The sequence below is a fragment of the Scardinius erythrophthalmus genome (genome assembly GCF_964197995.2).
Source record: "Scardinius erythrophthalmus genome assembly, chromosome: 11".
In the NCBI taxonomy this organism is placed as follows: domain Eukaryota; kingdom Metazoa; phylum Chordata; class Actinopteri; order Cypriniformes; family Leuciscidae; genus Scardinius; species Scardinius erythrophthalmus.
This window is the reverse complement of record NC_138231.1, coordinates 42,618,857-42,637,872: the sequence shown is the minus strand read 5'-3', so window position 1 is coordinate 42,637,872 and position 19,016 is coordinate 42,618,857. Positions and strand designations below refer to the sequence as shown.

Sequence of the window (19,016 nt, the reverse complement as noted above, 5' to 3'; positions counted from 1 at the left end):
AAGACCATTAGCATTTCTCTCAAAAAAATGACCAAAGAGTTTTGATATTTGATAAGTTACCGAGCTGGGGACTATTTTCAGGCGCTGCGTCATATCATTACGCCTGCTGGACTCATGGTACGGCAGCAAAGTTTCTTGATTATTACGCAGGAATGAGAGTATAGTTCCTAGCCATATCAGCCTAGAAAATCGCAACTTTACATTTTTCGCCAATCTTCCTACACGATGTAACTACAGAAGAGTCAAGTTTTAAATAGGAAAAATATCAAAACTCTTTGGTCATTTTTTTGAGAGAAATGCTAATGGTCTTGTCCACTTCAATGATCTATGCTAAGCTATGCTAAAAGTGTTACCGCCAGACCTGGAGATCGGCTGAATGGATTCAAAAACGGTAAAACTCAACTGTTTAACTCTGGGGGAGTTGTAAAATGAGCCTATTTCCAAAAAAAGTGGAGTATCCCTTTAAGCAAAGATTTTAGCAAGAAGTTCCTGTCAGTCCCGTTCTTTTTATTGTAAATCAAATGAGTCCAGAATATTGAGACTCTCACCTTCTGTCTTTAATGGCTCTTGGAGCCCCTGTCCCAGTCTTTGAATAGTTATGCTGATTAGTCTGGGGCGAGGTCCTGTAGCTGGATACTTCATTCACATGCTTTGTTTAAGGTCGTCACCCAGGTGCTTTGACTCCATTTCTAAGCACTGCCCCCTAAAATCTATTTAAACTACAATGCATCATTGTCTTAGTTGGACTTGATGACTGCAGCGACCAACAGCTCGTGTCCTCAATGAGGAATCCTGCTGATTGAGTTTCCAACTAGCCCAATTCATCTTTGAAATATAATGTGTGCAAGTTTCAATAATACACAATTTCAAATACAATAAATGTATTTGCAGCACACATGATGCAGTTTCTCACTGTTATTTGCCAATTAAAACAAGCTCATTAATCAACATGCTATCAACCAATCAGATTTTAGGGTTCAGTTTACAGGTTGTTTTCAATTGCATCACCCAACACTGAAGTCACATGTTTAAAACTCTTCTCACATTCAGCGAAACAGAGGTCTATGCGGACCAAACTGTGAATCATTTTTCATCGCTTTCACACAAAATGCATTCAATTACCACATTTCCCAAAACCCATGAACACTTTTGTCATACTGTTCACACCATCTGCAAAACACTATATATTTTCAGCACATTTGTTTCATTCTAACACTGCTTCCAAAACTACATTCAAACCAGAATGGTGGCCAACTCTGTGGATTTCTGCAGGAATTATATTGAAATATATAATCATAGCAGAATATTTACAATGAAATTAAATAATTATTCCAAACACAACTTGCAATTTGAATTTTAGCTGAATGCGATCCCAGGTGTCCTAATTTTAGTCTCTATTACAGTAGTATTTTTTTCAATCTTTTGGTAAATCGGGACAGTTTTGTTTGTAAAACATGGATTCAGGAAGACACTAGGGTGACCACCATCAAACAAACCAAATGTGGGGCGATTATAAGTTTGTGTGGGACAATTAAGTGGGAACATAACTAAAACATAACCTGAAACTGTTATATAATGTCTATCTAACTTAAAAACATTTGTATTTTGCCTTTCAGCTGATAAAAGTAATTTGTTCTTTAGTCCCTTCCAGAAAATACCATTACATCACAACGTAACATAACATGTCTTTATTCTACATGTCATTTAAATTCAACATCACTGAGCCCAAAGGCATCATGTAGATAACTATTTTTTGAAACAGTTCTGACCAAGTCCAACTAAAATCCAACAAAATAAACAATGAACAAATAAAATATAAAACAACATGAAATTAGATCATTGACAGTCTAATATGTTAAGAATATATTAAACCAAAAATTCATATTTTTAGAAAGGATGTGAATTAAAACAGCCACAACAGGCAACAAGTTGATTATCCATTTGTTTTCTGTCAGGGAACACATGGAACGAATCACCGCTCCACATTCACACTGTTTCGAACAACACAAAGCAGGACAGGTGGTCACCCTAGAAGACACATGGGGTAAGAAGAGTAGCAGAGAGAGGGAGGACTGAAGCCCTCACAGTACTGTAAATCCATCCATACATTCCATACATTTTCCAACACGCTTGTCCTGTAGGATTGTTGGGAGGCTGGAGTCTTTCCCAGTGTTTTGGGTCTTGGCAGGAAAAAACCCTGGACAGATGGCCAGTCCATCACAGGGATGACACACACATTCATATTCACACTCTGCCCTACAGCCAGACTTACAGTCTCCACTTCACCTGTCCTGCACGTCTTTGGATTGTGGGAGAAACCCAGAGGAAACCAATGTCAACACAGAGAGAACATACAAACTTCATGCAGAAGGGCCTCCAATACTCCAATACTGCACATACGCCATTACACTAGACCAATTACTATATGTAAAGATATGGAATAAAAACAAATTGATGCATTTCTCATTCATTCTTTCTGGTGTAATACAGCCAATAAAATAAAAAGAACTTATTCTTATCCTATAATGAAATACTGATTTATGTGAAAAATCATTCAGACTTTAAAGATGAAAGTTTCTTCATGTATGTAATGCTCCCTGTTGTAAGTGTTTTTAGGTCAGTGTGTTTTGAATGACATGTATGTTTTCTGAATGTGAATTGTTGCCAGTGTTATGGTGGAACGAGCTTATTTTGAGACATATATGAAGTGTTTTGTTGAGTTTTGAGTTGAGATTAACTGTTTGGACAAGAGTCATCTTGGTAATACAGACTGTATGGAGAGTTTTAAAAAAAAGTGGCCGATGCTTGTTAGCAATTGAAAAGAACTAAGACTAGAAGTTGTTTCAAGCAACATCCTTATGAAGCTATTATTCCCCCTTCAAATATGCACTCGATCAGGTTGTTTTGGCTCTTATTCAGTCCAATTCGTTGCACAATGCACAAAGTTTGTCTATAATAGCTGCCACTTCACATCAAAGCTTTTTGCTTGTCAACTGTTTTGTCACTAGCAATGTTTCCATTCACCTATTTTTATGCGAATTTTGGGATATCGCATTAAAAAAAAAACACTGGATGGAAACACCATAATGCGCATAAATTCTAAAAACGTATGCACTCAATTGAGTCGGATAAACTTTTTATCCAATAAGAAAACATGCGCATTATCTATGAGGGAAACATACATTTTAATTTATTCATATGATTTATTCATTAATTAAATTAATGAAATGCTGATTTGGTTGTTCTGAAATGCCTGAGCAAAATCAAGAAGTGACGATTTTGTTCTCTTTGGCTTACTGGAAGGAAACGGTGCTTTATTCGCAAATGTTTTATTCGATATTACCATTTTGGGCATAAATTAAATTCTCAACTTTGGATGGAAACATAGCTAATGTTTTTCTCCATTTCATTCTACACACATCCATACAATGGACATTTCTGGATCAATATCAACGATTTTCGTGTGTTGTTGGTGGTTCTTGCTGTTGTATGCTATATGTGGAATAAATCAGCTTTTTAAAGGCCTATCACTGGACTCGCATCATTTCTCCTCACCGACATTTCACAAAAGTGCTTTTCATTTCTTAAGGGAAAGGTTGTGTTAGGGATAGGACTAGAATATTTGTTATTTTGGAATGTTGTTGCTGATCCAGGAAAATGTCCTACTTGGCAAAATCATGGTCACCTAATGCAGAAATACACAACCAGTCTTAATAAGGTTTGGCTTAATAATCTTAACAACAACCATTTGATCTAAAGGCATATGTTAAATGTTTACATTTAGTTTTGCAGACAAATATGAATTGTGCCAACATATTACTAACAAAACTTTTTTTTTTAAATACAAAAATGTTGTTTAAAAATCGTAGAAAGAAAATTCTTTCAATACTTCTCATGCCAGAATATAGCTTTGCCAAGAGTGAGCGGAGCTGAAATCTTTGTCTGGAATCTAGAAAAACACTGAACTTTAAACAGTTGACATGTTTGGTGATCACTACATACTTCTCATACTTCTGTGTGTGTTATCTCATTTAGTCAAAACAAAGACCTCTCATTCTTTTTGTCTCTAAACTTCAAACTAGTAGAATATGAGAAGTACAACATGAAATGCACATTTGACTCTTGACCTTGGTGACATTGAGATAAAAAAAGACTTTCTGACCTGAAGAGACTGCAGCGAGTCTGAGTAGAGATCACAGTAAAGGATGATGTTGTTGACCATGCAGAAACTCTCTCTCACACCCAAGTGATAAAAGAGAGAGGGCTGTCGAAACGCATCCGTCATTTCAACCACTGCAATATCTGTGAACAGAGATAGACAGGGTTCATGTTTAGACACAGACAGACAGACAGACAGACAGACAGACAGACAGACAGACAGACAGACAGACAGACAGACAGACAGACAGATAGATAGATAGATAGATAGATAGATAGATAAGATAGATAGATAGATAGATAGAGATAGTTTACTGAGTGTTTGTGTGTGGTTAATGTTCGATCGGGCCTGTCCCCACAGTTCAGTGTTCAGAGCCATACACACTGCATTTAAATATCAGCAGGAAGTCGGTTCCTCTGTTTGCATGCATCTGTGCCAGAGCTGTTGTTTCAGTTAACCCAAAGGAAACAGACATGACAGTGAAAGCAAGAAAGCAACATACATTCCTGAGGAGAAAGACATGTGTAAGAGTGTATGAACATCCCGAGATTTGTCTCTGTGTGTCTTCATATTCAAATGAACCTTAACGGTGAAAAATGTTTGATATAACTGTTGCTATAAAGTTATATTGCAAAATTCTACATGCAATTCCATTTACATTTATAAATCAAAACAGAGAATGTGAAGATAATTCAGGCCAGTCTACCAGATAAGTCTAATTATGTTTAAAAGGCCCTGGATCGATATTACAAAAACTTGTGAAGGTCAGGTTCATGGAATCAGATCTTTGAGATATGTTCACAGTTCTGCATGAGACACTTATTAGCAAGTGTCTAGTTAGAGTAACCACATATCCAAAAGCAGAACTGCACATTGCCTCTGAAATAAATAAGTGTGCACTATTTGTAAAATATGACAAACAAAAGTTTTTCAGAGTTGTACCACTGGAAGCCGTGATCGACCAATACAGGTGGCAATGCAAATATCGATATCTAGAAAACAGATTGAACTGTGGCAGATATAATGCCAATATATGAAGAGTTAAGATGCAAAAGCATCTAAGTGCCATCTGAAATTTTCTTCTAGAATGATCATTTTTATCAAGCTTGTATATTTAAGTTCAGTAATTTCACTTAAATTACAATTAATAGGTCATTTTCATTGCCATAAAGTGAAATTACTGAACTTAAATATATGAGCTTGATAAAAATTATCATTCTAGAAGAAAATTTCAGATGGCACAGAGGCTTTTGCATCTGAACTCTTCAAATATATAGGATTACTCAATTACTTAATATATAGATACAACTTAATGCACACAATTTTTACTTCACAAAGAAATAAAAAATAAATAAAAAACTGTTTACCATCTACTAACAAATCTGGCAGAACTATTTAAACTGCACAGTAGACAGGAAGTGTTTTTTTTTTTTTCCCATTAGGGATCGCTAATCTCTTACAATAACAAAGGCGTAGATTGATGACGCAGTGAATAAGCGGAATCACGAAACTTGTTGTCATGCCAATGGAATGTTTATGGGAAATAATGTTTATGGATGAGTGAATACATTGATGTTTTTAACATGACTGTGGTGTGAAGCAGGGCGCGATTACTAATGAGAGACAGAAATCAGCGCTACACGTGAGTCCCGCGGATATAAAAGAATTAGGACATTTCATTCTACCGAACTACATCAACATTAGAATAACATACTGATCATATTCTAACATTTCATCGTGTTGAGCTATATAACATTGATTAGTTTTAAGTACATTTGCTCACCTGTCTAATAAAGTGCATTTATTATGAAATCGCAAAGGCTGCGATTATTTTTTTACGTGCAGCTTGTCAGCGACGTACGGCTCTGTGATCAGTAGTAAACGCTGCTCCATCTGAAAGCACTGCGAGTTTGAGTCGCTTATAATATGCATTTGAAAAAGCAACACGCGTCAAACATCTTTCAAAACATGAGAAGCATTTATGAACCTCTTGTCCAACAATGCTAGGCTATGTCGAGCATTGAAGTATAAATATACTTTATTATCATGAAAATACCCGGGAAGGCTTGAAGAACTCAGATAAACCATATATTGTCGCAGTTGTGTGTTTATTAGTCATGTTTATTCAATCAAAGTGTTTGAATCTTCTGTGTATTCAGCTACAGCGATAGTATGATGCCCGATAGGGATTTCTTGGAATGACGTGCATTATCTACTTCTGCGGGGCATGCCGTGTCTGTGTTCAGATGGAGCAGTGTTTACTAAATAACAGTGCTGTGCTGCACTGACAAGCTGCACATTAAATAATCGCAGCCTTTGGCAAAACACTTGTGGTTTCATTTCGATTAATCGTGCAGTCCTAATTCAAATCGATTTCTTTAAAATAATTCATTCAAATGAATTAAACATTTCAAATCAACTGCAGCAATTAACACTGGTAACACTTTATTTTACAGTCCTTTCCCCCATATGTACTTCCTAGAGTAATTACAAAAACTGGGTAATGTAACTAGGTACTAACCCTGAACCTACCCCTAAACCTTACCTTACCTCATATAAGTTACATAATGCTAAACAGTACTTTCTTGGGTAAATTCACTGTAACACACGTAAGTGCACGTACTGTAAAAAAAAGTGCAACCTTTAACATTTTGTCAGAAGCACTGGTGAGTTACGTTATTTTGTTTAGTCAATAATTGTGATCTCCATTTGAAACAAGTAAAATCGTGATTTACAATTTATCCAGAATCGTACAGTTCCACAACAAATCAGAAATGTTATCAATGCTGTCAGTCACTAACATTCTGCTGAACATCACCTTTTATGAATTTTGGAAAAAGAAATTCATACAGGTTTGAAACCAATAACAATGATGATAATTTCCAGCTGTGAATACTGGATCTAGCATTCCTATACACACATGGAAATCTGTTTATGATTTCATGCATGGAAAATGTAGTTAAAATTCTCCCACATAAAGCTATTCCAGTTTTTCATGTACAGCCACTACAGTCACATTACTACTTGCTCTTGCCAATACCTCTCTGAGTTGAACTAAATAACTATTCTAAAGAGACACTTTCATCAAAGTAATGTAGAGCAAAGTGCACAAATCATATTAATGGGCAATGTAATAAGAGGTAGAGTCATCCAACAAATGGCTTTTTGAAGAAGAAAAAAAAGAGAGACAATTCTCAAATAATGAACACAAGGTACAGCTACGTTAGGCTTTTAGGTTATTTAGTTACATTAAATTAATGTGAAACTTAAAGTACATGAGGTAAATAAAAACTTTAAATGAGTTTGAGTTTTAGCTTTTCTGAGTTACTGAGACTCTGTTCCAACAAAGAGGACCAATGTTGCTCCTTGACAGGCAGAAACCAATCATGCTGAAACGCCAGATTGTATTGGCCAGACTGGACTACTGAATCCAATAGGGCATCCAACATTATAAACTTTGGAGTAGAAACGACACTTTGAGGGATGGAAGTATAGTACGTGTAATATCTGAAAACTGGAGTGTATAATTTCACTAGTGGGACCAAAGAGAACCACAAGAATAATGGCCGTTTTCAAATAGCTTACTCATATACTCCCCTTCAATTGTTTGGATGAACAGGTAGTTCCTGTTTTTGTACATTTCATAGTTCCTATACTCCTGTAATTCAATCAGTAAATTGTTAATGCCTACATGGTTGACTTTACACATTAATACAGAATACACCTGGTACTAGGCCATTTCTAATTTTCATATGAAAAAAATTCAGGCATTTTTTGTCTAATGTAAATTTGCAGAATGACTTTTAAACGTTTCTTCGGCTGAACATTTGATACCCAGGAAAACAGCGTACTGTACTTTCGGATGTAATTAAACATGGCATCTCCTCTGACTAAGGCTGAGTTTTGCATACACTCATAAATAAGTGCTAGGATAGCATCTGGTAGTGGGGAGAGCTGCCGTTGATAATACCAAGTAAAGATTCAACGTTTTTATTAGTGACAATTAGTGATAGTGTCATGTTATCGGTTTTATTGTCTGTTATTTGTTTTATTTTATTGTGTTTAGGTTTATGCTATGTACAGCACATTGGTCAACAGTTGCTGTTTTAAATAGTGCTTTATAAATAAAGTGAATCTTGTATAACTACAAAAAATTGGTTCAATTCTTTTGATGAGTTTAAGTAATGGAAAAACACATGTTGTCATGACTTGGTGATCAAATAATTTTTTACAGTGAAGCCTATTTCTTTTTGTAAAAATATTTATAATTGAATATAAATGTTTAAAATAAACATAATACATTCTTTTGATGTATTCATACAATATAAATTAAAAATATATGGTAGGAAGAAACTATTAAACCTATTGTTAAAGTGAAAAACAATGAGATTCTTCATGTAAGCAACTGGTTCAAAACAAAATTTGCGTTGAACATCTGTGACTTCTTGTTGATTACAACAGTCAGTCATTTTCACATCCCTCAGTCTGTCAAGACAAGTCATCTTTACTATAGCGCGTTTTACAATACAGACTGTTTCAAAGCAGCTTTACAGTGAGAACAGGAAAATAATGCAACACAGATTGTTTTGGTTGTTCAGCAGCTCTAGAAGAAAGTCATTGTCCAGTTTATGTAAGTTCAGTATTGATTCTTTTCCATTATAAAAATTATTAGTTATTAATTTAGGAGCTGTTTGCAAGACACCGTTTTCAACTGAAAACAGAAACACATGGTGAACGCATAAAAAAAAAGAAAGGCTTCAAAGTGGAAGTTTATGAAAATGAGTTTTGAAAGCGATACCGTTATCATCTCCATGTAAACGTCAAAAACGCGAATCTGTGAAAACGGTGACGGCGTGCATATGCGTATACGTGTTTAGTCTAAAGGCATGCGCGTTTGAACGTGTATGTGCGCGGGCAAGTAGTCTTTCTTTACAAAGTGACATCACCAATTACTTGTCTGGGATGCACAATACAGCGTTTTTAGTTTCCGCGGATCCGTGTGAATGGGGATCATTTTGATAACATTGCCATCTGTAAAGAGGAAAAAACGTTCCGTTTTTAGTAGATCATTGTCGTGTAAACGGACCCTCAGTTCATTTATCGATACAGCAGCTCTGGAGAAAAGTGATGTCATGAAGTGATGTCATCGCCCAGCTCAGTTCAGTTCTCACACGATGTTGTCAAAGCAGGCAGATCGAAATAAAATATTAAGAATGTTTGTAAAAACAAAGCAAAATGTATGAGCAGTAACACTGTAATTACAGTGGCAGTCTAACGGTTAGAGAAATGTGATCAGCATTTAGTAAAGGACTTCCATTACGATTTACAGAGAGTAAACAAACTGCAACTTGTCTAAAACTGTCCTGCATCTAGGATGACTGCTATCCCAAATGAACTACTATCTACCATTCCTCTTGTGATGTCTTTTCTAAATATTTACCCACATTCACTTCCAATCAATGTTCACATTCTGTTAGTCATTTGTTCTAAAAATCTATACATTTGATCTTACATTTTTCAACAGCAAATGTGAACAACTATATGGACAGTCTCATTACAGTCTTTAGAGTACATTTAAAGGAACAAAAACGAATAATTAAAGGAACCACTCAAGCTCTCAGGTGTTTTTAGACTGCTGAACATGGATATGGACCTGAAAACCACTCGGCGCGAGGTAGCGGGGCCTCATTTGACGGAAAAGGAATGTGCCATTTACTGAGTTCAGTGAAGTGCAAGAAACGAGAACAACGCTTGAAACAGAATCTCTCTGCAGCTGCCAAGCATCTCAATGACACGTTTCTAATAACTAGTATTCTCCCACAGCATTAAGAGGAAAAACTGCTGAATTACTTTACAAGTTTTTAGAGTTGGAACTACAAACTGAGGAATTCAAATTAAAAACTTATTACACACATTTACACATAGACGAATGAAACCTTTATTTGCAATGCTAATTTGTTGCTACTACTCACCAGTCCAAATCAAATGAGCCCACTTCCAAGTCTCAGTATTATTAAATCAAATCCCTTAGAAAAGTAACGGCACACCTCTCCTCCACAAGCCACATGATGTGAGGTATCATTCATGTCTAGCACAAACAAGTCGATTAAATCTTTTACTTTAAATATGAACAATAGTAGAAGTGACACCTTAAACATCCCTAATTGTTGAGTAAAAATTAAGGCTGCGTCAGAAATTGCATAATTTCTGACTAGGTACTTCTACTCAATGACCGTTAAAAAAGTATGTTCTAGTATGTAATCTGGACATACCACATTAGTCATGTTGACCTACACAATCGATTCTCTGTGGTTCACAACTCCTCTCCCATGGCCTCATGGGATAGTAAAGTGGCCATCGGTTGTGCACCGGATGTGGTAGGTTATCCAGGTACTTATTGCCTAATGTTTTATGAATATTGTGAATTTGTACGTACTACTCGGCTCATATACTGTTTTCCACCCAATATACAGTATTCCCATGTGTGCTCATGTAAACCCTGTTGATAGTACAGCACAACAAAACAAAATCAGACTTACTTTAATCACCACACATCTTTAACTTTCCACATACAAATTCCAAAGGAGACTTTTATCTGATCACCAACCCTTGCAGAGTGATAACCATAATATACAAGGGAACAGTAAGCTTGTAATCAGACCGAGAAAGCCTTTGATAAGATTGCGTTCCACCGCAAACCCTTTTTCCTTCAAAAACTCTCAGAGTCCAGAAGTCCAATTACCCTCCTACACATCCACATTAAAACATGTTCAAACATTTAAAAAATGCTACAACTATGTAAAACATGCTTCGTTTGATAGATAGAATCATGCCCAAAAAATGCTATAATGCAGTCATCAAACCAAGCAAACGTGTACAATAATAATAAGAAGAAAGAAATGCATCAATGGACCAAAAAGGCATCTTAAAATATGCAAATGATAACAAAAGCATGCTTTTTTTTAACTGTAGGATTTCTTACAAACAATTTTGTATATAGCCTAGTTTATTCAGTGCCTCATAAGGAAAAAACTGAATATTTATAGACAGTCTAACTTATTTTCATATGGGTTTTAGTGGTTGACACCAGAATCTAGACAGTGGTGACTGATGCTGGCCAAAATTAGGTTGGTATATAAAAAATACACATTAATACACAAGAATGATGAATGAGCATTTACAGTTTTTCACAATCACTTAGTTACTATTTTCAGAACCTTGATGCCATTTTTCACAACTCTAGACACAAAACTCACAACTAATGATCAAAATGCACATTTTTCAAAACTCTAACCCTTTTCTCAATTGCTTGGATACAATACACATAAAACTTAGATCATTTGTTCATTCAACAAAAATCACCTGTTCAATATGACACAACTTAACATCAAAGTACTACTATTTCAAAAGGCAATTTACACATTACATTTCAAATGAGTGTCTATTCATTTCCTTACATTGATCTAACTATCAATTGATACAACTGCTCAAAATGATAAGTTACTGTTGCATTACTCTTAATGCATAGTTGTATGGAAACAGACAAACAATCTTTCATGTTTACTGTAAATCATGAGTGTTTCAAGATAACGAGATTCATTGTCACCAATAAGCATGGAGCATGAACCATTTAGACTACACTATCCATGGATGTAGCCTAATATTTTGGCTAATGAAAACATCCATTGTGATGTCGATGAGAACCTGTGGCCAAATCCACAACACAGAGTTGATGACAGTGTAGAAGTACAGTAATCGCTCCTGTTTTGTTTCTTACAGTACAAGCAAGCAAGTTGAGGAACACTGCATTTGATGTTTTACAGTACTGTATTTTCTTTTCTATTTCATAGCTAATTATTTTTGCTTTGATTCAAATAAACCTATGTTGTGATTGTACTGTAGTGTTTTGCATCAATATATTACAAACTTTGTTCAATGATTCCACTGTGTCTGTAGTATTCTCTCTATTACTGCAGTGCTTTTACAGAGATGTATTTACTGTACATGTAGTGCCATAATGAAACCTGTATCACCCATTTTGTTCTACAATATTTAATGATTGTACGAACAATGACACAGTGAAACTATCGGTTGCTTGTGTGTGGGTGATCTATAGTTATGTTTCAATGGTATTTCACAATAAATTTGTTTTTTGAACCAATGATTGTGCAAGTGCAAGATTTCTTTAAAGATGTGAATGCACAATGCAATGTTTTGAACATTAGACAGCCTGTGTTACAAGTGATAACCGTTTTGAGTTTTGTGTCTAGAGTTTTGAAAAATGACATCAAGGTTCTGAAAATAGTAGCAAAGTGACTGTAAAAAACTGTATTATGCCTTTTTGTGCATTTTCAGTAAACTGTGATGAATAACCACTTTTGATAAATGGAAAATTAGCTAATGCGATAATCTCAAAATAAAGTCAAGAGATAGTTCACCCAAAAATGAAAATTGAATTCTGTCATCATTTACTCTCCCTCATGTTGTTCCAAACCAGTACGAGTTTCTTTCTTCTGCTGAACACAAAAGAAGATATTTTGAAGAATGTCGGTAATCAAACAGTTGATGTAACTCAGGGCCTGAATTTCATTTTGGAAAATGGGGGGGAAATCCCCCCTTAGGTGATTCTTATGGGGGGGGATTTTTAATTTGAGGGGGGAGTTTAGACTTTTTTTTTAATTACATTTATCTCGCCTAAATGTATGCTTAGCCTACTCATTGCATTTTTACAATGGGGTCATTTTGTTCTTAAGAATTTACACAACTCAAGGAAGCTTGATTTCAATCTTTGAATTAAATTGAAAAAAGTAGTACAAATAAATACAATAGAATAAAGATATCAATAAAGAGAAATAAAGAGAAAAGTTTTTGCTTAGGTCTAAAACTAGTAGGCTATTCAGAAATACTACAGAGACTGAATAAAGTAGCCTAATCAAATGTAAAATAACACTGGGTAGTATTTTAGTCCTGACTAAATTAAATTCATAGGCTATTAATCCTGATTCCTTAAAATGAAAGCTATGTTTTGTTGTTTTGACAAACAAATTAATGACAGACACATATGGCTGCTGTCCCTTTAAGAGCTAGTGCACGGATCCTGTTTTCATTATACGGTCACGTGCGATTTATGCTTATTTAAGACATAACCGACTGTGTTTAGATTAGAGGATACTCTCCAAGACCGAAATTGACATCATTTTCTTATGTTTTTGACTGTTAAAGCGATTTATAATCCACGAAAAATAACTTTTGTTACCCGCGAGCTGTTTGTGAGGCTGCTTTACTCTATGTATGTGTGCAGAGAAAAAAGCATCTCTCAGACAGCGCGCAAGTACCGAAGAGTTTAAAATCGCGTGACTGTTTAAACTGGTGAGACTTGAAAAGACGTGCAAATGGTAAACTTTAGTTACTCGTGATGCAATGCTGGCCCGATCGACTCCCGAAACGCGAGAGTGTATTTCCGCCGCCTGCTGCGCGCTTAACGATTGCATTGTGCAACCCATTTTGAGAGACGCGAGATAGAAGACGCAGCGCCGCTGAATCACTCACGCTGTTTGTGAAATTGCGTCTCGCAGACAGTTTTAAAATGACTGATTTGATTTTCCATCTGCGTGGATTAATTTACTAATACAACCTGAACCTACATGCTAAAGTGAATCAATGTTTGCGGGAATTTCCCGCATTATAAATGGGAGACCTGCGGGAATGATAAAAAATATGCGCAATACCCGCAATCCCGCACCGAAATTCAAGCCCTGTGTAACCCACTGACTTCAAAAGTATTTTTTCCCATCAACTGTTTGATTACCCACATCCTTCAAAATATCTTCCTTTGTGTTCTGCAGAAGAGAGAAATTCAACTTGAGGGTGAGTAAATGATGTCAGAATTTTTATTATTATCTTTATTTCACCCTTTGTGAGCCACTGGATCTCACACTATTGCTATTGTATGTCTTCAGAAGACTTGGATGTAGTGTAAGAGTTGTATTGTATGGTGCATTTCGCTCCTTTCAGAGCTTTACAGCCCCTGGTAACAACATGCCGTTATTGATTGTATAGAAAAAATTTGATTCTTTTAAAAATGAGATTCTTTTGTGTTCCAGCAAAGGAAGAAAGTCATACATGTTTTGAGTGACATAGTGGTGATGACGTTGTTCCTTTAAACTCATGTGATGGTGCGGTCAGGAGTTGCTCAGAAAGCTTGCTGAAGTGCACAAGACAGGATAAGGTTACACAAGGACATCTAAAGTCATCGGTTAATTTACGGAACTTGGAAATGCAACAAACCAATAGCAAAGAATTCTGAGGGTTTCAAGCTAAGTACTGCCAACATAACATATCCGTGTCCAACGTAAGACAGAGCTACTCCTCTTGAGTTTTTAAACCTAAAGGCCACATGGATGAAGCAGCATTCTAAGACAAGTGGAACCAAACTATGGTGAAACACACAGAATTCTGTGCAGAGAAAGCAAACCGAACATCAAACCCTTAACCTTACAAATGATGGAGGGAGAACAATGTGCGGGCAGTTTCAGAAAACCCCAGGCAACAAATCAGAGCGTCTGTCTCTAAATGAATCTAATGTCTAAAAGAAACCAAGTCAAACAAGATGACAATGATCAAGAACGAGATTAAATATTTAAGAGCTAAGGATTAGCACTAATTTTATCACTTAATTTTACCTCAGTACGGTCACTTATTCTACAGTTATGGGTGTTATTAAACTATTCTTGATTTACTTAGTTTAAGTCGTTTGTCCCAAAATATCTGACAATTTCAAGGACTCTCAATAACTAATCAATCTGAAAAAAAAAATTCTACATTATTTAATCAAATACCTCAAATTCAGTCTTTTGTCACTGCAAGTAATAACTTTATGGATTTGGACGATCTTGCAATGCATGCTAACAAACAGGTGTTCAGGGGCCCATTCTTTGTACGTGTATTACTCAGTTATCTGGATCCCATTGTTGACGGAACTGCCATGATCCAGGATTGTTAGCTTCTCCAAAGAGCATCCCGGAGTTGCTGTCATAGCAACAGATCCGTAGGCTTAAATGAACCTGCTCGGGAGAAGCTTATTTCATGGAAACAGGATTAAATGCATATTTTAAGCGGAGGTGATACTTAAAGTCTGTCCTAGCCACTGCTACTTTCTTACAAGAGTACCCTAATGAATCAGGGACAAGAATAATTTAAAATAATGATAATTATAATTTTTGAAAAATGTATTAGAAAATAATATTGTAATGTTGTTTACTAGTCTGTCATAATGTAGACACGACTGAGAGATTGATTCATGAGGGAATAATTACATTATTATTATCTGATGTGCTATTAGAACATTTTCTTGACTCTTAAAAAACTTTAATTAATGCTGTCATACAAATCTGCTCCAAAGCTAATGGAAATAACTGGGAATCATGTAACAAACAGTACATATCTATTATAACTTTTATGTCGTTTTGGCCTTATAAAGGTCCAGGAAGTTTTTCGTCAGGTGTGTGATGTTCTTTTTTAATATGATGTCATTGCATTGCTGTCTTGCCGCCAGCCAATCGCTGTATTGCTAATCATGGTTTCAAGTATCGATATATCTGCCCTTTCCAATGAGCACAAGAATGCGGAGTAATATCAGTCAAATTAGTCCAGACATTTTAATCAAATCCACATATTCGACTGAAGAACCAAATTATCCAGAGGTCAGTTATCAAGATTATATGATCTGGCATCTGTCAAATCATCTCAGATATATATGAAGTGAGGAGCGAAGAATGGACCACAGGTGAGGAATTTGGTGGTGTTTGTTGTTAGTGTTTTGGGAAAAAGTAAAAACTCAACAGCTCCTCTAGACTTAGGCAAGTGATTACACCCAAGGAAATGCATACAGCTCTGGTTATGGTGATATGGTGACTTTAACATTTTTAACAAGATTGTGCCTCTCTGGTTTTGCTGCCGATCAACTGTTTACATTAAGCTGCCAAGGAAAACGTTGTTTCCATTCAGCTGCACTCCACCCTGGGTTGCGGGTGTGAGGGGGAGTGATACCATTACATATCATTTCATTCTGAGAACTTTACTGGAAAAGGTGAGAACTGGAAAACAAGATAGAAACCAAAGAGAAAGAAACAAACCAAACACACCTAATACACGGTAAAGGTTGCAACAACCAAGCATTAGAGCTGTCAACACACTGATTAAGTTGATTAAGCAAATGGCATTCACATTTATTTGCAGGACATTCCCAAGGATCTCTCAGTAGACTTACCTGCATTGTAAAAGTGATCAAGAACTGAAGTTTCACCAAAGTCCAGCTTTCCAAAGGGAATTACATCTAGTTTACACCCCACGATGTCACAAGCATCTTTCAGACACTGTAATGCCATGTTCTCTGAGCTGAGAGATTGGCTTGTCTCAGAGTTCCTCACGTAGGCCACTGTTACGGCTCGGCTTTTACATTTACCCGTGGTCAACAAGGTGCCACAGTCTGAGGGCAAGCTGATCACCCCAGGGTGGGCACTCTTGCAGATAGAGGGGTCGTGCCAGAAGGTCCCAGCACCAGGATTCATACCGCCACTGGATTCTGCATTACTCCATCCGATCATGTCTAGAGATTGACCGAGAGAGGGTACAGAAAGAGAGATGGCCTCCAGATCTGAATTCATTTTTCATCAGTTTGTTGAATGAGTCCTGCCACAACAATACAGCAACTCAACCAGCACACTTCATCATGGCTGGCATTCCTGGTGGCCAAATACTAGTGGCATCAAACAAGTCAATAAAAGTGACGCGAGTGACGTCATCAGGACCGACAACCTACCAAAAAAGACGATTATCATTTAATTTATAGATGAAAGTCTAAAAATGCTGCGCTTAGCAGTGTCTGGAGAAAATGATAACTGGAGAGATCAAGGACTCCTCGCGGACCCGCGCGTCACGACTCCAAGAAACGATATCCCACTCCTGGAAATTAATCGATGTCCTGCAACACAGCCGTTTGGGAAGAGCTTACGCTCGTTTATCAGAGCGCATGTATAGGACTTTCCGAAGTAACGCAGTTCTGTTGATCGCTGAACTCCGTGCGCATCGCCACAATCCGTTTCACCGCGAGACAGCGCGTATTGTTTTCTCAGTCCTGTCGTTAGGTTTCAGGTTCCTGACTGTCATTGCGTTTATGTCATACTTAAGTTGTGAAATCGCTCTCGGCTGAAGCGCGTTTGTCTCCTGGACCCTGCCCTATTTCTATTATTATCTTCAGCACAACTCACGCTCAGGGGGCGGAGAAACTCTCTGGACTTGCAGGAAGCGAATTAACGAATCCTACTATGGAAAAGACTTAGGTCATGAATATTAAATACGTAACGTGACGCTATCCCACTTGGGCCTGTCACAATACCCACACTTGCGCTCGTGCGTCCTAATCTGCATACTATCCATCTTGGGCTGCGTTCCAGTCCAAAATTGTCATGCCCTTCACTTGCTAACTTCCCTTCGTCTCGTTCACTCGGATGTACGTCATTGCGAGTGCCCACTACTGGCGGAAACTGCAATGGGCTGAACTGGAACGTCCTAAGCCCTTGATCACTTGGAATCAGCTGTGGAGTTGATTTATTATTTACATTTTTTTCCCTTTAAGAATTTGTTTAATGCAGCATCCAAATGTTTATAGGTGTGTTTGGGTTGTTTTAAATTAAAAAAAAATTATAATTAATATATCATAGAGTTGTTTGTGTGGTGGTGATTAGACGAGATATGCGGTGACGTCACAATCGTGTTGCATTGTGGGACATATAGGTGCCTGAAGTGTACATTTGAAGCAGACTCGCTCCCTCGGTCAAAATCGAGGGAACGAGGGTCTGTCCATATAAACTTCCCTCGTCCACTTCACGAAGTGGAACGCACTTCAAAATGGCGGCAGGGATTCCCCCGAGGGGAAGTGCTTAGGGAAGTTCGCAAGTGCGTGTCTAAAAGTGGACTGGAACGCAGCACTAGGCTCCTTATTCCCTTCACTCGCTCACTTCCTCCGTCTCGTGGACTCGGATGTGCGTCATTGACTGGGTTGCAGTTGCGAGTGCCTACTACTGGAGCAACTAGTGCATACGGTTTTATTTAATGTTCTTTAGAGATACAAAACACATATTATTAGGAAATGTATAATGAATAGGCCTACTTATGAATCAGGTGGATTGAACTTCCTTGATTTCTGAACTCTAAATAATATTTTTTATTATTATTATTATTAATTGGATTAGACATTTAATTCTAAATTCAAATTCTCTTTGGAATTTTGTACCTAATTTTGTTTTCCCCAAATTAGGTGGCCTTTGATTTGCAATTACAAAATCCCTCTGAACCTATCTTGCTTTAAATTTCACAAACAAATGTTGCTGGCTTGGTCTAAATAACTTTTCACCCATATTTAATTAACATTCAGGCCTACAATATACTATTTAAAAATAAATCCTAATTTTTTGAAAGATGCTTTTTAGCATAATACGAGTCGATTAATTGTTAATCAAGAAGGCATGTTGCTCACTTATTCAGAGTTTATAGATGTCCATAAAACTGTGACACCAAGGGACTGTTGACACCAAACTGTTTTCTCTTGTCATGGATGTGATTCCCACAGGGGTCTTGGCATTATTTAGAGCTACCCAGCAAACAAAGTTATGTTCAGAGAACGTTCCATTTTGGTTGTGGGAACGTTGATTTGAAATGTTCTAAAAACGTGGAAATGTTCAGTTTGGGTAACGCTGCCGGAACGTTATCTTAAGATTAGCATAACCTTCCTGCAACATTCTTTCCCCCAAAATTTTATAAACAATACAACATTCAAAGAACATTTATCTGGAACATT

The 19,016-nt window shown here is 36.8% G+C and overlaps 1 protein-coding gene across 1 annotated transcript in view; it reads right to left on the bottom strand.

The window, feature by feature from the left end:
* map3k5 (mitogen-activated protein kinase kinase kinase 5) overlaps window positions 1–17,657 on the bottom strand; it is a 51,979-nt gene extending 34,322 nt beyond the window's left edge. The window contains exons 1-2 of the mRNA XM_081378492.1: window positions 16,428–17,657; window positions 4,163–4,302 (exon numbers count right to left, since the gene is read on the bottom strand). Coding sequence (XP_081234618.1) covers window positions 4,163–4,302; window positions 16,428–16,824 — 537 coding nt within the window. The 5' untranslated portion in view covers window positions 16,825–17,657. The remainder of the gene's footprint in view (window positions 1–4,162; window positions 4,303–16,427) is intronic.
* Between the last annotated feature and the right edge of the window lie 1,359 nt (window positions 17,658–19,016).